The sequence below is a fragment of the Hyla sarda genome, chromosome 2, assembly GCF_029499605.1.
Source record: "Hyla sarda isolate aHylSar1 chromosome 2, aHylSar1.hap1, whole genome shotgun sequence".
Classification (NCBI taxonomy): domain Eukaryota; kingdom Metazoa; phylum Chordata; class Amphibia; order Anura; family Hylidae; genus Hyla; species Hyla sarda.
The window spans coordinates 303,434,701-303,459,766 of record NC_079190.1 but is presented as its reverse complement, the minus strand read 5'-3'; the positions used below and the strand labels follow the sequence as shown (position 1 = coordinate 303,459,766).

The 25,066-nt window shown below is 42.6% G+C and overlaps 1 protein-coding gene across 2 annotated transcripts in view; it reads right to left on the bottom strand.

Moving 5' to 3' along the window:
* Positions 1 to 25,066, bottom strand: part of CACNA1S (calcium voltage-gated channel subunit alpha1 S) — a 727,186-nt gene that overhangs the window by 274,846 nt on the left and 427,274 nt on the right. For both annotated transcript variants that reach the window (XM_056557608.1, XM_056557607.1), the window contains 3 exons: positions 15,368 to 15,478; positions 15,162 to 15,245; positions 4,497 to 4,649 (listed from right to left, as the gene is read on the bottom strand). In XM_056557608.1, the coding sequence (XP_056413583.1) occupies positions 4,497 to 4,649; positions 15,162 to 15,245; positions 15,368 to 15,478 (348 nt within the window). The remainder of the gene's footprint in view (positions 1 to 4,496; positions 4,650 to 15,161; positions 15,246 to 15,367; positions 15,479 to 25,066) is intronic.

The window sequence follows — 25,066 nt, the reverse complement described above, 5'->3', positions numbered from 1 at the left end:
ATGCTTTACCAAGGTAAAGGGAAGGACCCTTGCCGCGCGCGAACCTGGAGAGGAGGCGCATCCTGACCTCCCGCAGACCCGGGTGAGAGATGAGGTGGTGGCGGCTCCCGGCATATGCTAGGAGCTAAGAGAATGCAGGCGGATCTGCAGCAGACCAGTTGGCATGCAGGTGGCTCCAGCACTGGCTAAGAGCCGCAGCAAGAGAAGTGCTGGTGGCTCCCAGAAAAAGGGTACCACCAGAAAAAGCTGACTTTTTTTTTCCTAGTGTCAGCACCTCCTAGTGGCAAGAGCATATACCCATCAGTATGGGTGTCCCCCAATGAAGAGTGACCAAGTAAACCTCCAGTGCCAGATGCCACTGATTAGACAGTACTACCACCAATCCTGCTGTCCGCTGCCTGCTTTTTTGTAAACGCACATGGCCCCCGACTTCTATTCCAACCAAATTCTGTCTTCAAAAGCTCATTGGCGCTCCTTCTCTTCTGAGCATTGTAGTGCGCCAGCAGAGCACTTGACATCCACACATTCGGTATTTCCATACTCAGAAGAAATGGGGTTACAAATGTTGGTGGTCATTTTCTCCTATTACCCCTTGTAAAAATGTAAAATTTGGGGGAAAACCAGCATTTTAGTGAATTTTTTTTTTTTTTTTTTCATTTACACATCCGACTTTAGCAAAAAGTCGGCAAACATCTGTGAGGGCTCACTGTACCCCTTGTTGTGTTCCTTGAGGGGTGTAGTTTCTAAAATAGTATGCCAAGTGGGATTTTTTTTTTGCTGTTCTGGCACCATAGGGGCTTCCTAAATGCGACATGCCCTCCAAAAACCATTTCAGCAAAATTCGCTTTTCAAAAGCCACATGTGACTCCTTCTCTTCTGAGCACTGTAGTGTGCCAGCAGAGCACTTGACGTCCACACTTGGGGCATTTACATACTCTGAAGAGATGGAGTTTTGTGGGGCATTTTGTCCTATTATCCCTTGTAAAAAAAAATGGGGGAAAACTAGCATTTTAGTGGAAAAAAATAAATAAATCATTTACACATCCAAATTTAACAAAAAGTCGTGAAACATCTGTGGGGTGTTAAGGCTCACTGTACCCCTTGTACGTGCCTTGAGGGGTGTAGTTTCCAAAATAGTATGCCATGTGTTTTTTTTTTTTTTGCTGTTCTGGCACCATAGGGGCTTCCTAAATGCGACATACCCCACAAAAACCATTTCAGAAAAACTCACTCTCCAAAATCCCATTGTCGCTCCTTCCCTTCTGAGCCCTCTACTGCGCCCGCCGAACACTTGACATACACATATGAGGTATTTCCTTACTTACGAGAAATTGGGTTACACATTTTAGGAAGATTTCTCTCCTTTTACCCCTTGTAAAAATTCAAAAACTGGGTCTACAAGAACATGCCAGTGTAAAAAATGAAGATTTAGAATTTTCTCCTTCAATTTGCTGCTATTCCTGTGAAACACCTAAAGGGTTAACAAACCTTTTGAATGTCATTTTGAATACTTTGAGGGGTGCAGTTTTTATAATAGGGTCATTTGTGGGGCATTTCTAATATGAAAGCCCTTCAAATCGACTTCAAAACAGAACTGTTCCCTGAAAAATTTAGATTTTGAACATTTTGTGAAAAATTTGTAAATTGCTGCTGAACTTTGAAGCCCTCTGATCTCTTCCAAAAGTAAAAACATGTCAACTTTATGATGCAATCATAAAGTAGACATGTTGTATATGTGAATCAATATATAATTTATTTGGACTATTTATTTTCCTTATAAGTAGAGAGCTTCAATGTTTAAAAATTTTGGAATTTTTCACCAAGAAACGATGCAAGTATCGACAAAATTTTACCACTAACATAAAGTAGAATATGTCACGAAAAAACTATCTCGGAATCAGAATGAAAGGTAAAAGCATCCCAGAATTATTAATGCTTAAAGTGAAAGTGGTCAGATGTAGTGCTGGGCGATATGACCAAAAATGAGTATCACAGTATTTTTCTAAAGTATCAAGGTATCACGGTATTTCACTGTATTTTTTTTTTTTTACATTGAGACTTGCATTGAGGTGGCGTAGCGGAACTAAATGGGCTTTTGGAACTAAATGATCTGCACACTGGGGCAGTGGAGTACCCTTTTAAATAGATGTAACAAACAACCCTACAGCCTCCAGCTGTTGCAAAACTACAACTCCCAGCATGTTGGACTATATAGTAGTGTATAGTATAGGTCAGTGTTTCCCAACTAGGGGTGCCTCCAGCTGTTGCAAAACTACTACTCCCAGCATGCACTGACAGACCAGCCAACGGCTGTCCGGGCATGCTGGGAGTTGTAGTTTTGCAACAGCTGGAGGGCCTCAACAGCTGGAGGGCCTACTGTAGGTATAGTATATTATACAGACCCCTGTCCATCCCAGAACCCTGACTCACCTTCCCAGTTGCTGCAGGGACCGTCCGGGGAGGGTGAGCCGGGCCATCCATCCTTCCTGTAGTGTCCGGCGGCATTCCGGGTGGAGGGTGAACCGGTCCGGGCTGTTCTTCTCCGGGGGTCCTCTTCTCCACTCCGGGCAGGCTCCGGCCTAGTAACGCTGCATAGACGCCGCTGCACAGTGACGTCCGTGCACAGCGACGCACCTGACGTCACGGCGTAGCGGCGTCTATGCAGCGTACTAGGCCGGAGCCTGCCCGGAGTGGAGAAGAGGACCCCCGGAGAAGAAGGATAGCCCGGACCGGTTCACCCTCCACCCGGAATGCCGCCGGACACTACAGGAAGGATGGATGGCGCGGACCACCCCCATTACGGGTAAGTTTAATTTTCGGAGGGTGGGGGGAGGGGCCCGACCGGTATAGGCAAAAATCCATACCGTGGGAGAAAAAAAAATCGGTATCCGGTTCATAACGGTATACCGCCCAGCACTAGTCAGATGTTCAAAAAATGTCCGGGTCCTACAGTGAAAATCGGCTGGGTCCTTAAGGGGTTAAAGGGGTACTCCTATGGAAAACTTATTTTTTTTTATCAACTGGTGCCAGAAACAGATTTGTAAATTACTTCTATTAAAAAATCTTAATCCTTCCAATACTTATTGTGCTCAGGCTACTGTAGAGAGCACTGATAAGACCTTACTTGGTGTATTGTGAGCAGTACTGGAGACCGTATTTTTTGAAGGATATAGATACTTTGGAGAGTTCAGAGAAGAGCTCCTAAACTAGCACAGGGATTGCAGCATAGAACATCTAAGTAAAGGTTAAAGGACCATTACATGTATAGTTTGGAAGAAAGATGAGACAGAAAGAATATGATAGAAACTTTGAAATACATAAAAGGAATCAAGGTAACAGAGAAGTGTATATTTAAAAGAAGAAAAACTACCACAAGAGGACATCGTTTTAAATTAGAGGGGCAAAGGTTTAAAAGTAATATTAGGAAGTATTAATTTACTGAGAGAGTAGTGGATGCATGGAATAGCTGCAAATACAGTACAGTTTAAGCATGCATGGGATAGGCATTAGGCTATCCTTCATATACAATAGGGCCAGGGACTTTTCATACTGTGCAGATTAGATGGGCCAAAAGGTTCTTATCTTCCGACACATTCTGTTTCTATGATAAATGATGTAATCATGCTGGGTCAGACGAGCACCTCGAAATCATCGGCAATGGTCTTTTCCTCCTTTAAATGCAGTGATCAGCTTTGATCATGGCGTCTAAAGGATTAATGAAGGACATCAGCGGGATCGCCCTTTGTCATCTAGGGGTTCACATGTATAAACACTATCTAAAACTGACCTTGCAGCAGTAAAACAAGTTGTAAATAAGTACATGACTAGGGTTAGCAATCAGGATTCTAAGCATACTTTATTTTTATCTCCACATATCTCAATGCCGGGATATAGGCCTTTTTGATAATATGTAAAGGAGGTTCAAGTGCCCAGGAGAGCATTTCCCTGCAAGTCAAGAGCTCAGGCAAGTCCAGCCCATCTCCTCTTTATTACTGCCTACCATCCTGCTTGCATAGTAGATAAAAAAAGGAAACAAGTTGGACTTTCCTAGGCTGTAGCCGTGTTGGGTAATGCACTTGGGCACTTGAGCCTCATAAACATAGTATTAAAAGGCTTATATCTTGGCGCTGAGAAGGAGTATGGAGATAAAACAGACATGTCCTAAATAATAATCACTAGCCCTATGTGGCCATGGGCTTCTTTATACCCCTGTATTTCTGCTGATTGGTTTGCTTTAACACAGTCTTTGAAGCCTCAACTCTGTGCTAATCCAATAATTTATTTGGGGTTTGGTGTAGCATATAACTACTTGCGGTTCAAATTAACTAAACAAAGATCATTATAGGGTTCTATCATGTTCACATTTTGGCCCAACTGTACCAAAGGTCCAGGTGTTTGCACATAATATAGATTCTAAAATGTGACTGTAAACTTGCTGTCTAAATGTTACTTTGCTTAATTACATACTTATTATTACCATTACTACGTAATTTTACCTGAAAGGATTTGATGAAGGTCCACAGCAAAGTTCTTACTCCTTCGCCACGACTCAATAGCTTTACTAAGCGCAGGACACGAAACAATCGAAAAAATGTAATGGAGATCCTGGAGGAATCCTCTGCTCCTGGTGTGGCAGGAATGCCTGGTGTCTGTCACAAATACAAAATAAAGAAACACAGTGAAATACTGAGGATTCCATCAATATTCCTGAAAATATGATATATTATAAGATCAAATTTGTTTGCATAAACAAATAACCTTGTCATTGACACAATTGTAAACGAACACTAAGTCTCATAGAACCAAGCATGACCTATCAGATCAGGAAGATAAGAACCCTGCACTGGCCCAGATTTATCAATCTGTTCGAGACAAACTATAACAAAGTTAACTATGATGATAGCATCCAATGACAGTTCATCTTTTATTTTACTAGAGTTTGTTAAAAAAAACCTGATCAGTGATTGATTGTAATTAGAGATGAGGGAAGTTACAGTGATTCGATTTGTCACAAACTTCTCGGCTCAGCAGTTGCTGACTTTATCCTGCATAAATTATTTCAGCTTTCAGGTGCTCTGGTGGGCTGGAAAAGGTGGTTACAATCCTAGGAGAGAGTCTGGACAGTTTGTGAATAGAAAAATACAGCAAAGCTTTAAGGGGAATTTGTCATCAGAAAATGACCTATTGTTTAACCTCTTAAGGACGCAGGGCGTATCCATATGCCCCAGTTTCCGAGTCCTTAAGGACTTCGTTCTTCTGGCCCCTGCCGCTCGCCGGGCAGGGACCGGACCGGGATGCCTGCTGACATCGTTCAGCAGGCATCCCGGCATATCGCCCAGGGGGGTCCTGAGGTCCCCCCAAATCTGCAATCGCCGCAAATCACCGGTCAATTCAGACTGGCGATTTGCGGCTATTCCGGGTCAATCGGTCTCTGGTGACCCGGGAAAAAGGGGGAAATGGGGCTGTTCGAGACAGCCCCATTCACCCTTACCCAGCAGGAATGAAGTGGCACGGGTGCCTCCTCACGATCACGTGATTGATCGGTCGGAACGACCGACCAATCGCGACCCTGCTGGGAGGTGATCGGGACGGCGATCGGAGCAGTCTCCTACCTTGCCGTGGTCCGGCGGGGGTCCCCTTTGGTGCGGTGGCGGCGACAGGAGCAGCAGGAGCAGTGGCGGCTGTCCGGGCGGCAGGATACAGCAGGAGGTGAGGCCTGTTCACCTCCTGCTGTTGCTTAGCAACAACTCTCGGCATGCAAAGCCAAAGGGCATGCTGGGGGTTGTAGTTTTGCAACAGCTGGAGTTCCAACTACAACTCCCAGCATGCCCTTTGGTAGTCTGTGCATGCTGGGAGTTGTAGTTATGCAACAGCTGATGTCACATTTTTTTTATGAAAAAGTGTGCATCCAGCTGTTGCATAACTACAACTCCCAACATGCACAGACTACCAAAGGGTATGCTGGGAATTGTAGCAGTGTGCTTCCAGCTGTTTCAAAACTACAACTCTCAGCATGTATGGTCTGTCAGTGCATGCTGGGAGTTGTAGTTTTGCAACAGCTGGAGGTATGCCCCGCCCCTGCCCCCCCCCCCCCCCCCATGTGAATGTACAATTCACACTGGCGGGTTTACAGCAAGTTCTGCTGCAAGTTTGAGATGCGGCAAATTTTCCATCGCAGCTCAAACTCCCAGCTCAAACTCACTGTAAACCTCCCCCCATGTGAACGTACCCTAAAAACACTACACTACACAAAATAAAAAGTAAACACTACATACCCCTACACAGTCCCCGCCCCCCAATTTAAAAAAAAGTCTGGTACGGCACTGTTTCCTAAACGGAGCCTCCAGCTGTTGAAAATCAACAACTCACAGTATTGCCAGACAGCCACTGACTGTGAAAGCATGCTGGGAGTTTTGCAACAGCTGGAGACACCCTGTTTGGGAAACACTGCCATAGGGTATTTTTGTGGCGGATTCAAATCCCCAATTTAGGCCTCAAATGTGCATAGTGCTCTCTCGCTTCGGAACCCTGTCGTATTTCAAGGAAACAGTTTAGGGTATCTCCGTACTCGGGAGAAATTGCGTTACAAATTTTGGAGGGCTTTTTCTCCTTTTACCCCTTATGAAAAGTTAAAGTTGGGGTCTACACCAGCATGTTAGTGTAAATATTTTTAGTTTTTTACACTAACATGCTGGTGTTGCCCCATACTTTTAATTTTCACAAGCAGTAAAAGGACCCCCAAATAGACCCCCAAAATTTGTAACGCAATTTCTCCTGAGTACAGAACTACGCCATATGTGGGCGTAAAGTGCTCTGCGGGCGCACAACATGGCTCAGAAGTAAGAGCATGCCATGTACATTTGAGGTCTAAATTGGTGATTTGCACAGGGGTGGCTGATTTTACAGCAGTTCTGACATAAACGCAAAACAATAAATACCCACATGTGACCCCATTTTGGAAACTAAACCCCTCACGGAATGTAACAAGGGGTATAGTGAGCCTTAACACCCCACAGGTGTTTGACACATTTTCTTTAAAGTTGGATGTAAAAGTGAGAAAAAAAAATTCACTAAAATGCATTTTTTTTTCATTCAGGGAGAATAGGAAAAAAGATCCCCAAAATTTGTAACCCCATTTCTTCTGAGTAAGAACATACCCCATATGTGGATGTAAAGTGCTCTGCGGGTCGAACTACAATGCTCAGAAGAGAAGGAGCACCATTGGGCTTTTGGAAAGAGAAGGTATTTGAAATTGAAGGCCATGTGTGTGTACAAAGCCCCCATAGTGCCAGAACAGTGGACCCCCCCCAAATGTGACCCCATTTTGGAAACGACACCCCTCACGTAATGTAATAAGGGGTACAGTGAGCATTTACGCCCCAAAGGTGTCTTAATTTTTAATTTGCACAGCCCACTGTTCCAAAGATCTGCCAGTGGGGTGTAAATGTTCACTGCACCCCTTATTAAATTCTGTGAGGGATGTAGTTTCCAAAATGGGGTCACATGTGGGGGGGTACACTGTTCTGGGACCACGGGGGGGCTTTGTAAACACACACGGCCTACCACTTCTTTTCCAACCAAATTCTCTCGCCAAAAGCTCAATGGCACTCCTTCTCTTCTGAGCATTGTAGCTCACCCGCAGAGCACTTTGCATCCACATATGGGGTATTTCCATACTCAAAAGGAATGGGGTTACAAATTTTGGGAGGCTTTTTCTCCAATAACCCCTTGTGAAAATGAAAAATTTGGGGTAACACCAGCATTTTAGTGAAAAAAATCAAATTTTTCATTTTCACGTCCAAATTTAGCAGAAATTTGTCAAGCACCTGTGGGGTGTTAAGGCTCACTGTACCCCTTGTTACGTTCCTTGAGGGGTGTAGTTTCCAAAATATTATGCCTTGTTTTTTTTTTTTTTTTTTTGCTGTTCTGGCACCATAGGGGCTTCCTAAATGCGACATGCCCCCCAAAAACCATTTCAGCTAAATTTGCTTTCCAAAAGCCAAATGTGACTTCTTCTCTTCTGAGCATTGTAGTGCGCCAGCAGAGCACTTGACGTCTGCACATGGGGTATTTCCATACTCAGAAGAGATGGGGTTACAAATTTTGTGGGGCATTTTCTCCTATAACCCCTTGTAAAAATGTAACATTTGGGGAAAACCAGCATTTTTGTGAGAAAAAAATAATAATTTACACATCCGTCAAACACCTGTGGGGTGTTAAGGCTCACTGTACCCCTTGTTACGTTCCTTGAGGGGTGTAGTTTCCAAAATGGTATGCCATGTGTTTGTTTTTTTTTGCTCTTCTGGCACCATAGGGGCTTCCTAAATGTGACATGCCCCACAAAAACCATTTCAGAAAAACTCACTCTCCAAAATCCCATTGTCTTCTGAGCCTTGTAGTGAACCCACAGAGCAATTAACATCCACATTTGAGGTATTTCCTTACTCGAGAGAAATTGGGTTACATATTTGGGGAGCTTTTTCTTCTTTTACCCCTTGTAAAATTTCAAAAACTGGGTCTACAAGAACATGCAAGTGTAAAAAATGAAGATTTTGAATTTTCTCCTTTACCTTGCTGCTATTCCTGTGAAACACCTAAAGGGTTAACACACTTTCTGAATGTCATTTTGAATACTTTTGGGGTGCAGTTTTTATAATGGGGTCATTTATGGGGTATTTCTAATAAGAAGACCCCTCAAATCCACTTCAAAACTGAACTGGTCCCTGAAAAATTTCGATTTTGAAAATTTTGTGGAAAATTGCTGCTGAACTTGGAAGCCCTCTGATGTCTTCCAAACATGTCATCTTCATGATAAAAATACAAAGTAGACATATTTTATATGTGAATCAATATATCATTTATTTGGAATATCCATTTTCCTTACAAGCAGAGAGTTTCAAAGTTAGAAAAATTCAAAATTTTCATTTTCAAAAATTTTTGGGATTTTTCACCAAGAAAGGATGCAAGTAACGATTAAAATTCACCAGTGTTAAAGTAGAATATGTCACAAAAAAACCAATCTCGGAATCAGAATAATCGGTAAAAGCTTCCCAGAGTTATTAATGCATAAAGTGACAGTGGTCAGAATTGCAAAAAAAAAGGGCTCAGTCCTTAAGGTGAAAAAGGGCTCAGTCCTTAACTCCTTGGGGACGGAGGGCGTATGCATACGCCCTCGCGTCCCGTCACTTAAGGACGGAGGGCATATCCATACGCCCTCCGTACTTCCGATCACTGCCGCTCGCCGGGCGGTGATCGGACCGGGATGCCTGCTGATATCTATCAGAAGGCATCCCGTGGCAATGCCTAGGAGGGTCCTGAGACCCCCCCATGTCGGCGATCGCAGCAAATCGCAGGTCAATTCAGACCTGCGATTTGCCGCGATCCGGGCAAATCGGGTCACTGGTGACCCGATCTCCCGGAAAATAAGCATCTCTGACAGCTCCGACCAGCCTAAAGGATAGGAGCGAGGTGGCAGTTTTGCCACCCCCTCCTATCCCCTGCCATTGGTCGGTCAGGCTGACCACCAATGGCAGGAGGGGGGCGGGGGGTTAGAGTTCATTTCCCCCGCTCTGCCCACCGATCGAAGTCGGTACAGAGCGGGGGGAACACGGCGGCAAGGGGGGGGGGGGGGGGACATGGCCTGGCTTACCCGGACCTGCGGCGGCGGAGGCGGCGGCATCCCGAAGCAGCGGCGTCATCATCTGAGCGGCGGCCGAAAAGTGCGTCGGAGAAGGCTGCAGTGAAGATCGCGATAAGTGATCTTCACTGTGGCCTTCTAAAAGCTGCAAAACTACAACTCCCAGCATGCCCACACAGCCAAAGGCTGTCTGGGCATGCTGGGAGTTGTAGTTTTGCAACATTTGGAGGGTCACAGTTTGGAGACCACTGTGTAGTGGTCTCTAAACTGTGGTCCTCCAGATGTTGCAAAACAACAACTTTCAGCATGCACTGACTGTCTGGGCAAGCTGGGAGTTGTAGTTTTGCAACATCTGAAGTGGCACAGTTTGGAGACCACTATATGGTGGTCTCCAAACTGTAGCCCTCCAGATGTTGCAAAACTACAACTCCCAGCATGGCCAGACAGTCATTGATGCTGGGCATGTAGTTCTGCAATATCTGGCCCTTCAGATGTTGCAGAACTACAACTCCCAGCATTGCCTGGACAGTCTAGGCATGCTTGGAGTTGTAGTTTTGCAACATCTGGAGGGCTACAGTTTGGAGGCCACTACTTAGCGGTCTCCAAACTGTTCTTCCCCAGTTGTTGCATAACTACAACTCCTAGCATGCCCAGACTGTCCAGACATGCTGGGAATTGTAGTTCTGCAACATCTGAAGGGCCAGATATTGCAGAACTACACTCCCAGCATCCCTGACTGTCTGGCCGCGCTGGGAATTGTAGTTTTGCAACAGCTGTAGGCACACTGGTTGGGAAACACTGAGCTAGAGTCTGTTTCCTAACTCAGTGATTCCAACCCGTGTGCCTCCAGCTGTTGCAAAACTACAACTCCCAGAGTGCACTGACAGACCGTACATGCTGGGAGTTGTAGTCTTGCAACAGCTGGAGGCACATGGGTTGGAATCACTGAGCTAGAGTCTGTTTTCTAACACAGTGGTTCCCCACCAGTGTGCCTACAGCTGTTGTAAAACTACAACTCCCAGCATGTACTGTCTGTCAGTGCATTCTGGGAGTTGTCATTTTGCCACAGCTGAAGGATTGGGGTGCCCCCCCCCCCCGTGTGAATGTACAGGGTACACTCACACGGGCGGGTTTACAGTGGGTTTCCTTCAAGGAAACTTACTGTGAACCCCTGCCTGTGTGAATGTACCCTAAAAACACTACACTACACTAACAAATAATAAAAAGTAAAACACTACACATACACCCCCTTACACATCGCCCCCCCCCCCCCCCCCCAATAAAAATGAAAAACGTCTCATAAGGCAGTGTTTCCTAAACGGCGCCTCCAGCTGTTGCAAAACCACAACTCCCAGTGTTGCCGGACAGACTGTCATAGACTGTCCTGGGAGGCTGGGAGGCTTGAAACAGCTGTAGGCACCCTGTTTGGGAAACACTGCTGTAGGGTTTTGGAGGAGACCAGCCCCATCCTTGTAACCGGGTCCACCCATATTTCAAATTCCTAATTTAGGCCTCAAATGCGCATGGCGCTCTCTCACTTCAGAGCACTGTCGTATTTCATATTGGGTATATAGTGTGGGTTATAGTGTGGGTGAATAGCTGTACAAAGAAGGGTAACTTACAGCAGCTGATAAGTACTGGAAGGATTGAGATTTTTTTAATAGAAGTAATTTACAAAATCTGTTTAACTTTCTGGCATCAGTTGATTTAAAAAAAACTATTTCCACTGGAGTACCCCTTTAACTTTCTGGCACCAGTTGATTAAAAAAAAATTCAGCCAGAGTACCCCTTTAAATCAAGTTTTTTCGTTAACCATATTTTTAAAGAATTTGTGGTGACTTATTACTATCTATCTTCTATAAAAACCCTGAAATCTTCAATTCTGGCCATCAGTCTTAAAATTAAGATGAGACTTTCTGTTCTGTACAGATAATTTCCTAGCAGTGACTTTCTCCTCTGCTCAGACAGGAGTAGAGTGAAAGATGATAGCATATATACAAGCAATAAACAGGTCATCATTTTTTTCACTAAATATATTTCCAAAGGTGCTATTGAAATGAATTTTTACCAGGTGTTAGTAACAACCTAAGTTATCCAAACATTTAATGAAACGAAAATAAATAAACTCAGAAATTAAATTAAGTGTAATAACGTGAAATGACACAGGGAAAAAGTATTGAACGAAGGGAGGTGAAGAAAGGCATGGAAAGCCAAGACAACAGCTGAAATCTATCAGTAATTATAAAACAATCCAGCCCCTTGTCAGTGCTAATTAATATCAGCTGGTTTAGTTCCAACAAAAAGGTCTCATTGCCAAGGTGTCACACAAGATGCATATAATGATGGGTAAAACCAAAGAGCTGTCTCACGACCTTTGCAATCTAAATGTTGCAAAACATAACAATGGCATGTGTTACAGGCATGTTTATAAGCTTCTGAATCTTCCAGTGAGCACTGTGGGGGGTCATAATACTGAAGTAGAAAGACACTTCTTGTATCATAAATTGCCACAACCAGGTAATTCCCCCAAGAGGAGTGAAAATAAAAATCTGAAGAATTGTCCAAGAGCCAAGGATCACTTGTTAAAGAGCTTCAAAAAGACCTGGAATTAGCAGGTACAAAAAAAACAGTAAATAATGCACTCTGCACATGGAGTAGTAGCTATGGCTAGGGCCAATGCATGTATTTTACGGCCCACTGGGTCCACATTCTGCAGAACGAGGCCAGGAAATTGTACTAACACCTCCACGGTTGAGTCCATCAGGTTCAACTGCTGACACAACCTGCCTATCCTCCTCCTTATGCAGTTTTGAAGTGGATTTGAAGGGTCTTCATATTAGAAATACACCATAAATGACCCCTTTATAAAAACTGCACTCCATAAAGTATTCAAAACGACATTAAGAAAGTGGGGATAAGATGCCTGATCACGGGGGTCATGCCGCTGGGGACTCCATGATCTTGCACGCCACACCACGTTAAAATCAGTCCCTGGAGCGCGTTCGCTCCGGGTCTGATTACTGTCGATCACGGGGCCGTAAAATTACAAAATAGCTCTACTGGTCTGGGGGTCCCTTCCCCCCTGCCAGCTGTTGGATTGTACTTTTTTCTTCCCCTTGTAAAATTTCTTGTGAAACTTTCAATAAAAATTTACAGTTTAAAAAAAAAAAAAAAAAGACAAAATAGGGTTTTTTTTTTTCCCACATAAACGCCGGTGTTACCCCAAATTTTTCATTTGCACGAGGTGTAATAGGAGAAAATGCTGCCCCAATTTTTTTTTTTTTTACTTATTAATTTTCATTTGTTGCTTTTCTTTTTTTTTAAACCCCTACCTGTCCCTTTACTGTAAACTCACCCTGACTACAGGTGGCTGGAGGTAACTTCTTCAGCCCTGAGGGGCACAAATCTCTGCTCCCTCTCTCAGCTCTGCCTGCTGACTGAGCTCGGTGGGCTAGCAGAGCTGAGAGAAGGGGACATTAACCCCTCCTCTGCCAGCTGCTATTGGTCGGACGATCCGACAAATAGCACCAAATCTGGGAAGGTGATGTCATTGCCACCTCCCCATAGCAATAGGAGGTGAATGGCCATGTATAGTAAACCACCGATCACCTTCTAATTCCGGGTCATCGGGTCATATGTGACCCGTATGACCAGAATCGCTGCAGATCAGGACCCCCCCAGGCATTGTCACGGGATGGAAGCTGAATGATTTTAGCAGGTATCCCAGTCCGGTCCCCGCCCGGCAAGGTGGAGGCTGGAATTCCCACGGGGGTACAGGTACGCCCTGGGTCCTTAAGTCCCAGGACATAAGGGCGTACCTGGGTCCTTAAGGGGTTAAAGGTAATCTGACAACTATCTCACCCACACTAAACCCAATATATTGGGTTATAGTGTGGGTGAATAGCTGTACAAAGAAGGTTAACTTACAGTTTTACCTTCGATATATCCATAGCTCTGCTCATCAGAAGCTCTTTGTCATTGCGTTCCTGAGCGCTTGGAGTTAGCGAGCCGGGCTCCGCTTCTCCTCCTGCCTCATCAATATTTCTTCCTGGCCTGCCCCCTTCTGTGACATTAACATCCGCTCTGACGCCATGGAAGGGGGCTGGCCAGGGCAGATTATTTCTGCAAAGTACCCCAAAAAAAAGCACACGTGCACAGAAATCATGTTTTCACCTGTTCATATTCTCCAATCATGTTACAAAGCATGCATGAAAGAAAAGGTTCATAAAAATACATAAATAAACAAACATGCGTTTCATTTATCAAAATTGTGCTTTTACTTATATATATATACAGTGGTCCCTCAACATATGATATTAATTGGTTCCAGGAGAACCATCATATGTTGAAACCATCATATGTCGAGTACATATGTCTATGTAAAAATGGTAATTGGTTCTGGGGCCTCAGAACCATTGTATGTTGAATACATATCTCTATGGGAAACTGCTAATTGGTTCTGGGATGACCATTGTATGTGGAGTGTATGGGGAGTGTTTAACAAACCAGGATGCCTCCAGCTGTTGCACAACCACAACTCCCAGCATGCATGTACAGCCATTGACTGTCTGGGCATGCTGGGAGTTATAGTTTTGCAACAGCTGGAGGCACACTGATAGGGAAACATTGATGTATGGGGTGTATTGTGTGTATATGTGTTGTATGTGATGTGTGACATCGCATACAGTATTGTACAGTTCTTTAAATACCTTCAGGGGGGACAGAATGTCCTCCATTCCGATCCTGCCGACTACAGCTCTATAGGAAAGGAAGGGCAGCCAGCAGCTCATTGGATGCCTGCAGCAAGATGCTGCAGGCTATTGGCTGTGGCTGCACTGAAGGGGGGGGGGCGGGGCTTACACGGAGCTCACAGTGGAAGCCTGTGTGAGTTAGCAGGACAGCATGTGAGTAACAGGAGGCAGAACGGGGCACACGGGGCACATTAAACAACTATCTGTCAAGTTGTCAGCGCTGTCAGATAGCTGTTTGTATGATGGCCCTGACACACAGCAGCATCATATGTCGATGCTGCCTTCAACATATGATGGGCTCTGAGAGGCCATCATATGTTGAAATGATCATATGTCGGGGCCATCGTAAGTCGGGGGGGTCACTGTACTTTTACACTGAAACTCTGAAAACACTGAAATACTAAAAACATTTCTGTCATTCTTGCTTCATATTTGCCACATGGAACACTCTGTCACTACAAAATAGTAGTTAAAAGAATAGAAGCAGAAATTCACTGAGATAATTATATCAAGATTACTAAAATAGCCTTACGAGCAATTTTTCTACAATAAGATTATTGTAGAAAAATTGTCCACAACCAAATGAAAAGCTTGTCATCTTTACTGGTAATTAGAAATAATGAAATTGCCCTACTGTAGTAGTAGTGAAAGTGTTCCCATTACAAAAAGTAAAAACTGATATATTTGGTATTGTGAAAAATGTACTTTAAATCTAGAAGTAAACTCACAACTTAATATATTAATCTAGATCAGTTTTTGAAGCTGTCACTTACATCAATCTCACTCAGGATGACATCAATTATACTCCCTATAACAATTAGAAAGTCAAAGACGTTCCAGGGGTCCCCAAAGTAACCCTAAAAAAAAGAAAGACACTGTGTATAAAGCAGATGATTTAACATAATGTAAATATATTTTTTCAAGCTAATAGCATAACTAATAGCAGTGCTAACACAGTACTGATAATCTGTATACCTACCTTGGCTTTAAAAGCTGCTAACTTTAACAGCATTTCCACAGTGAAGATTCCAGTAAAAGCCACATTAAGGATGTCTGACATATGGCTAAATTCAGCAGTTTGGGCATAATGCTATTTAATGAGAAAGAGAGATATTAAAATCTTGCACAGTTGAAGTTCATTGCTCATTAAACTGTACATTAAAACATTGATGTTGCTAGGGGTGAAGCTGTCATCTTACAATGGTGTCACCTCATCAGACTACTCATGGGCATAGCTGAAGAGAAACTGCAACCTGGCCTCTAACACTTAAAGGGGTACTCCGGTGGATAACATTTTTGTTTATATCAACTGGCTACAGATTTGTAAATTACTTGTATTAAATAATCTTAATCCTTTCAGTACTTATCAGCTGCTGTATGCTACAAAGGAAGTTGAATTGTTATTTGCTGTCTGACCACAGTGCTCTCTGCTGACACCTCTGTTTGTGTCAGGAACTGTTCAGAGTAGGAGTAAATCTCCATAGCAAACCTTACCTGTATGGACAGTTCCTGACCTGGACAGAGGTGTCAGCAGAGAGCACTGTGGTCAGACTGAAAAGAACAACTCAACTTCCTCTGGAGCATACAGCAGCTGATAAATACTGGAAGGATTAAGATTTTAAATATAAGTAATTTACAAAATCAGTTAACTTTGTCACCACTTGATTTTAAAAAAAATTTATAGTTTCCACCAGAGTACCCCTTTAACCCCTTAAGGAGTCAGGGTTTTTCCGTTTTGAACTTATGTTTTTTTCCTCCTCACCTTTTAAAAATCATAACCCTTTCAATTTTGCACCTACAGACCATATGATGGCTTTTTTTGTGCCACCAATTCTACTTTGTAATGATATCAGTCATTGTACCCAAAAATCGATAGCAAAAATCATTGTGCGACAAAGATGAAAAGAAAAAAAAAACGCCATTTTGTAACTTTTGGGGGCTTCCGTTTCTACGCAGTGCATTTTTCGGTAAAAATGACACCTTATCTTTATTCTGTAGGTCCATATGGTTAAAATGATACCCTACTTATATAGGTTTGATTTTGTCTTACTTCTTAAATCATAACTACATGCACAAAAATGAATATGTTTAACCCCTTAAGGACCAAGCATTTTTCCATTTTTGCACTATAGTTTTTTCCTCCTTACCTTTTAAAAATCATAACTCTTTCAATTTTGCACCTAAAAATCCATTTGATGGCTTCTTTTTTGCGCCACTAATTCTACTTTGCAATGACATCATTAATTTTACCCCAAAATCTACGTCGCAACGGGAAAAAAAATCATCACACCTTATGATGACACTTTATCTTTATTCTGTAGGTCCATACGATTAAAATGATACCCTACTTCTGAAAAAAAAATCATAACTACATGCAAGAAAATGTATACGTTTAAAATTGTCATCTTCTGACCCTTATAACTTTTTTATTTTTCTGTGGATGGGGCGGTATGAGGGCTAATTTTTTGCACCCTTATCTGAAGGTTTTATCGTACCATTTTTGTTTTAATCGGACTTTTGATCGTTTTATTCATTTTTTATGGTATAAAAAGTGACCTAAAATACGCTATTTTGGACTTTAGAATTTTTCTGTGCGTACACCATTGACCGTGCAGTTTGATTAACAATATATTTTTATAGTTCGGACATTTACGCACGTGTCAATACCACATATTTAATTTTTACATTTTTTTAAACTGTTTTTTTTTTTTTAAATGGGAAAAGGGGGTGATTCTGACTTTTATTAGGGAAGGGGTGAAATCACATTTATTAACTCTTTTTTTACACTTTTTTTTTGCAATGTTATAGCCCCCATATGGGGCTATAACATGCATTACACTGATTGCAGGCACTGTTCAATGCATTGCTATAGCATTGCCTTGATCAGAGTTATCTGAGCATGATATCTCAAGCCTGGATCTCAAGCTTGGAGCAAATGCCAAATCACCACGGCGGTCCAGAACAGCTCCGCTGAGCTATCCAGCAGCATATTCTCCCATTTAAGATGCCTCAATCAACTTTGATCGCAGCGTCTAAAGGGTTAATACCGGACATCAGCCCGATCGGCGATGTCCGGTAAATAAACATTATACAGGGTGGGCCAATTATATGGATACACCTTAATAAAATGGGAATGGTTGGTGATATTAACTTCCTGTTTGTGGCACATTAGTATATGTGAAGGGAAAACTTTTCAAGATGGGTGGTGACCATGGCGGCCATTTTGAAGTCGGCCATTTTGAATCCAACTTTTGTTTTTTCAATAGAAAGAGGGTCATGTGACACATCAAACTTATTGGGAATTTCACAAGAAAAACAATGATGTGCTTGGTTTTAACTTAACTTTATTCTTTCATGAGTTATTTACAAGTTTCTGACCACTTATAAAATGCGTTCAATGTGCTGCCCATTGTGTTGGATTGTCAATGCAACCCTCTTCTCCCACTCTTCACACACTGATAGCAACACCGCAGGAGAAATGCTAGCAAAGGCTTCCAGTATCCGTAGTTTCAGGTGCTGCAGAATGGGCAAAACAAAAATTGGAACAGGACCAGTATAAAAAAAATTTTTTTCAGTGATAAGGCAAACTTTTATGTGAATGGTAAAATTAACAAATAAAACCACCGTTATTGGTCTGACACTAACCCACATTGGATAGATCCCTTCAAGACTATTGGAACACAAAAATTGATGGTATGGTGTGGTATATGGGGTACAAAGATAGTGGGGCCATGCAAAATTGCTACATGATGATGTGTTTCCCTCTGTATGCACTGAAGCTGGCACGTTCCCTGAGTTTTTCCAGCAAGATGGTGCACCACCACATTATGGGTGTCAGGTCCGAGCATTCCTAGATGAACAGTTTCCTGGAAAGTGGATTGGTCAGTTGAATGGCCCCCAAGGTCTCCCGATCTGACCCCCTTAGACTTTTATCTTTGGGGTCATCTGAAGGCAATTGTCTATGTTGTGAAGATAAGAGATGTGCAGCACCTGAAACTACGGATACTGGAAGCCTGTGCTAGCATTTCTCCTGCAGTGTTGCTATCAGTGTGTGAAGAGTGGGAGAAGAGGGTTGCATTGTCAATATAACACAATGGGCAGCACATTGAACACAATTTATAAGTGGTCAGAAACTTGTAAATAACTCATGAGAGAATAAAGTTACGTTAAAACCAAGCACATCATTGTTTTTCTTGTGAAATTTCCAATAAGTTTGATGTGTCACATGACTCTCTTCCTATTGAAAAAACAAAAGTTGGATTCAAAATGGCCGCCATGGTCACCACCCATCTTGAAAAGTTTCCCCCCTCACATATACTAATGTGCCACAAACAGGAAGTTAATACCACAAACCATTCTCTTTTTATTAAGGTGTATCCATATAAATGGCCCACCCTGTATATATCCAGAAGACCTTCAGTCTATTAAGGATCTCAAAATGATTGGAACAAGTCTATTGGAGTAACCATAGAGGGTTTCTGTTCTACCTTGTGGGCCCTTGCACAGTGTCTGGAGAGGCTATGTAACAAAAACCCTGTTTTGATGTTTGTTTATTGTACTCTTCAGCTTTTGTGTGGTTCTGCCAACATACTCAAGATTACAGCAGCATTGTATAAGGTATATCACAAATTCTGATTCACAGGTTAGGTGATGTTTAATCTCGAATGTCTCCCCTGTTACATCAGACCATACATTTTGGCAAGTTTGTTGGATTTCATGACAACAGAGACAGCAATTTTTGCCACAACAGAAACTCCCCATAATGCCCCGATGAAGAATCTTTTGTTTATGCTGCTTCAGTTGACTGGGGCAAGAATATTCGTTACTGACTGGGCCCTATGGAAGGTAATTAGTAGATTTCTAGGCAAAGATGCCTTCAAAAAAATTTCATTTTTCAAGATATCACAGTTCAACTTTACAATCCTTCTGATAGCTTGAGGTTATGAACTGAAAGTGGTGACAAAATTAAGATCCCTATCTTTTGATGGTTTTTCTTCAAGTCTAGGTAACAAACATTCTTTTTTGCGTTAAATTCTTTGTATAAAGGCATCCAAAAGAAGTGGCATTGGTTAGAATTTCATCATGGTTTTTGTTAGGATCCCTGCCTGTATCTGAAAATGTTTCTTCTTAGTACAATTTTTCCTGACCCTTTTATACTGGGAGTAGGGCAAATTCTTCAGTCACTTCTTGTAGTGACCACTAGAAAAATCTATATAACGGTTTGTGACCATATTTTTTTTTATTTTTTTTTTAAATGTTGAAGTCAAAATTTCCTTATCATCATGAGAAATAATAAGGTTGAGAAACTTTATGTATTGATTGTTGGCATAGTTAGTGAATGAAATAACCAATTCAATGTTGTTAAGGTTCTCCAGCAATAGGTTAGTTGAAGACTCAGGACCTTTCCAGACGACCACCAAATCATCAATGTAATGTTGGTAAAAACAACAATGTGCTTCATGACTGTGGTATTGTTCCATATGTGGCTAAATGAAAAGGCCCCCATAAACAAATTGGCATAAGCAGGGGCCACCTTGGCTCCCATCATAGCTGTGCCTTTTGTCTGTTGGTATATGGTGCCATGGTATATTAAAGTGTTATTTTTGACAATGAATCGTAGCCCCTCAAGGAGAAAGAACTGCTGTGACTCTGAGATCTCTTCATGATTTTTTAGAAACCCTTCCACAGCTGATGGTCTATACTTGTATACAGGAAAGTAACGTCACAGGTGACCAATAAACAAGATGGATCCCAAGGCAGAGATAACAGATGATGTATCCAGTTGAGAGGAGTCCTGGAGAAAACATGCAAGTGTAATATATTGTAAATGAAAGTCATACTTTAAATGAAAATAATAATAAAAATTCTGCAACCTTAAATCAAAAACCAGATGAAATTCAGATAACCATAGATCCCATTAATAAGAGTAAGTATGGGCATAATAACCTAAATCCAGAAGGTGGTGCTAAGAATAGACATCCCAGAGACAAGAGTAATCTTTTTGGTAAGTGGAGTAAATGCCATACAACTAAAATTGTTTCTTAATACTAATAATAAAAAAAGAAGAGAGGATACAAATAAACAGAGTAATCAGGAAAAAAAATGTAAAAACCATGGCAATATCCAACGGAAGGATCCATTTCGAGACAGTATGCCCACTCGAATTCCAATGACAGAGATGCCAGAACAGTCCCACACCCTTATGCTATGCTTGTTACAAGAGGGTCTCAGCTTAATATGAGGTACTGGTTCGAAGAGATGCTGTATCACCATTGGGATCGCCAGTTAATTCCCTTGTCCAGGCCAATATTACATAAGACAGCCCTCCCTGCTCTTAACAAAGTTTACTGGATCTCTAGGTCCATGAGGGCAGTGCAATCCAACAGTCAAATGGATCATCTATAGATGTTGGTGAAAATAATGGAGATCAAATTGTTATCCTAGATAATATGGTTAACCCCTCTACACTGGTGCCATTATGAAAACCAGCATCAGGAGATCATATGCAATCAGCAATAGAACTACCCCTAATGGAACGGGATTCTCAAACAAGCAAGGGGGATTTTTTAGAGTTTAATCCAATAGAGATCCATCCTCCTACAGCTCCAACCTTAAAATCTCTGAAACTCATGATACAAAAAAGAAAGGAGTAGTCTACTGCAGACTATTCCCACTCCATTGTGCCCTGGCTGAAAAAAAAACCAGAAACAAACTTTCACTCACCTTCCTGCGTTCCCCTGGAGCGCCGCTACAGCTTATCGGTCCTCCCGTCTGGTCATCTTCCTTCTTCTATGTGCACTGATTGTCACACAGCTCTCAGCCTTTCACCGGCTGCAGCGATGTCCCGCCTCGGCTGGTGATAGGCTGAGCACCATGTGACTATCCGTGCACACGGAAGAAGAAATAAAACCAGAAGTTTGTTTTCTATTTTTTTTCAGCCAAACGGAACCCAAACGGAGCCTTTAAATGCATATATGATATCACTGTTAAAAAAGGGTTTATCTTTTTGTTCCACTCACCAACGTTTTAGATTCACAAAAGATTACTTAAAAAAAATTATTCAATATGAAAAACAATCATACGCCTAAGGCATTTTTGTAACCAAAAACAAGACTGAGCCTGAATGTGGAAAACTAGAACAAAGAGCCCTGAAAAAATTACAGAAAAGCCAGGAGCTAGTTTTCTGGCCTGCAGATAAGGGAGGAGGTCTCGTTATCATGAGCTATAATCAATATCATGAAGAAGCCTTATGTATCCTCTCAGATACAGAATTTTCCTGCAAAACCACTGAGGATCTCTTCAATAAAATACTGAAAGACTTGGCAACTTTTTTTAAGGAAGCATTTAACAATAAATTCTAAATAAACAGGAATATCAATTTCTCATTGTCAATAATTACAATCAACCATACTTTTACTTTCTGCCCAAGACCCAGCCAAATCCCTGACCAAGCCACCGGGGAGACTAATTATCGCCTGTACTAATTCACCTACCAGTAATGTAGCACACTTTATAGATTTGTTTCTGCAAAAGTAAGTGGTGACACTCTAAAGTTTTATTTGGGACCCCTCTTAACTGATACATCTCTGATGTGGGATTCTTCTTATTTATTGGTCACCTGTGATGATACTTCCCTGTGTACAATTATTGACCATCAGCTAGGACTTAATGCTGTGGAAGGGTTTCTAAAAAATCATGAAGAGATCTCATAGTCACATAGGTTTTTTCTCCTTAAAGGGCTAAGAGTCCTTCTTGAAAATAACTATTTTATATACAATGGCATCATATAACAACAGAGAAAAGGCACAGCTATGCGGGCCAAGGGGGCTCCTGCCTATGTTTATTTGATTATGGGGTTTTTGAATCTGGAGGTCTTCTGGATATATAAAGGTAGTTCCCTGGGGGGGGCGTGGCTTAGCGAGGCATGTGAGCGGCTGCTGAAGCGCTGAGCTCCGCTTGGAATCTGCTCAATTATCCTGCATTTGGCGCAAACCATCCTCTGTTTCGTACCCCCAACTGTTTGTGAGGGTGCCCAGACAGTGCAGCTCACGGAAATGCCTGGCGCAAACGAAATAAGAAGACCCAGGAGCCGCCGGAGGACAGCAGGGCCGAGTTCCCTGAGGACCCAACGCCATCTTGCCCGGAGGTCCTGGCTATTGCTGAGCCCCTGCAGCGCTTCACCCGAGTTGCGGACCAGACTGCGGGGGCCCCAAAACCTACCTGGGGAGAAAGGCACAGGAAGGAGCTGACTGGCCAGCTGCAGATGCGGATGTCTCTACTTTTGGGGATCTGAGGTCCGTGCGCCACGCTGCTGCTGCTACTGATGCAGGAGGTCAGTCTTCCTTTAACCCCCTCTGTGCTGGAGCGCACCCTGCTAATTCCTCTAACCCATCTGTTCTATTGTCTGCTGGCCCTGCCACATCTCTCCCAGCAATATCACCTACTGAGACTATTCCTGCTGCTGCTGCAGGTTCCCCTTTGCATGATAACCCCCTGAATGCTAGTGTGGAAACTGTGCCTGTAACTGTCTCTTCATCCACATCTCCCCCTCCTGAACCCACTCTGAAGGACATATTCCTGGCTATATCCAATGGCAACACTGATGTTAAAAGGCTTCTAGGTGGATTGCGTGAGGATATTAACCTTATCCGCCATGATATGCAGAAAGTGTCCGAGCGTGCCAGTGCTGTTGAGGAGAAAGTGGGGGATTTGGAGGACGTGGTCCCTCCGCTCAATAGGGACATGCACCGAGTGGTTAACCATCTGACTGCTCTTTCCGCTAAATCTGACGATTTGGAAAACCGCTTACGGCGGAATAATGTACGCCTGGTGGGCATCTCAGAAAGGGCTGAGGGCCGTGACCCGGGGAATACTTTGAAAACTGGCTCCGTAATACATTTGGTAAAGAGACTCTGAAACACCTGTTTGCAGTAGAGCGCGCCCATAGGGTGCCCACTCATCCCCTTCCACCTGGCGCCCCACCCAGAGCTGTCCTTATCCGGATTCTTCACTATAAGGACAGGGACATTATTCTTTGTAAGGCCAGGGACATGGGCTCTCTCTCCATCAATGGAAGTAGTGTCTCACTTTTTCCGGATTTCTCGGCTGAAGTCCAGAAGAAGCGCGCTAAATGTACAGATGTTAAACGCCGCTTACGTACCCTGAATGTAGTATACTCTATGCTATACCCTGCACGCCTCCGTGTGGTTGCCCTTGGAACTACTCATATGTTTGAAACATCAGTGGCGGCTGCGGAGTGGCTGGATCTGCACGAGGCGCAAATACGACATGCCTTATTTTGGAGGGGGGTTTTCTAGTAGACTTTTCCTGTGTTTGCTGGCTATGTGGACATGTTTGGGACTCTTGGGGCCTATGTCACATTACGCTCACAACGCGCAGCCGGGAGTATACTGTTGCTCGCATTAGGCCTTAATGCTCACTGTTTTGTGCTCGCCGCTATGACCCCGAGTGCATCGCACTCCTGCATTTCTTCATAGGATCGGGGTGTGGCCTGACTAATGCTGCCCCTGATGCTCTCTGCCCGATGCCCATTTGCTCCATGTGATGTGGGACTGTGCTCCGCTTGCACCATTCTGGGTTGATGTGGGGCGCTTGATTGAGAGGGTTTATGGATGTCCGTTTAGTCTCTCTGCTCTCTGCTCTGGAAAACTTTTTTTTTTAACTGGTGCCAGAAAGTTAAACAGATTTGTAAATTACTTCTATTAAAAAATCGTAATCTTTCCAGTACTTTTTAGGGGATATATACTACAGAGGAAATGCTTTTCCTTTTGGATTTCTCTTCTGTCACAACCACAGTGCTCTCTGCTGACTATTTTAGGAACTTTCCAGAGCAGGAGAAAATCCCCATAGCAAACATATGCTGCTCTGGACAGTTCCTAAAATGGACAGCAGAGAGCAATGTGGTTATGACAGAAGTGAAATCCAAAAAGAAAAGCAATTCCTCTGAAGTATACAGCCCCTAAAAAGTACTGGAAGGATTAAGATTTTTTTAATAGAAGTAATTTACAAATTTGTTTAACTTTCTGGCACCAGTTAATTATCCAAAAATTATTATTGCATAGTATGAGTTTTTATTATTATTATTATTATTTAATATTATTATTATTACTATTATCTTGCCTTATTCTCCTTATGTTGAAATATTTCATGAACTTTATAAAAATTCTATTTCTAATGGTCTTACAATTTATAACCTATACTAATTGTTTTTTTACAGTTATTTATATCTATAAATTGTGTTGCACCAATATAATTATATGTTTTTATTTGTTTTTTTCCAATAGCCGTCCTATCCAATTGTACACAAAGACAGGCATGCCCCTTTTAAACCCTGTGCTGACCTAGAATATGGTCATTTTCTCCTGATTATCCATTCTAGCCCATCTTTTACTTACCATATGCTGGCCCTAACTACCAGAGTTAAGCCTGCCCTTTTTGAACACCGTGCCGGCTGGCTAATATAGCTCCCGCTTTCATAGTGGCTACTCTACTATAGTTTGCCTCTCTATCGTGTCAGTCAGGTACCCCACTCTCCAAGAGAGCTTTAACTTTGTGCACGGCTGCTAGCGGCACAGGGGAGGAGATACAGTCCCCAGCTGAGTTTTTATTAATATATAATAATTATTAGTTTGTGATGGTGACAACACAAATATATTCT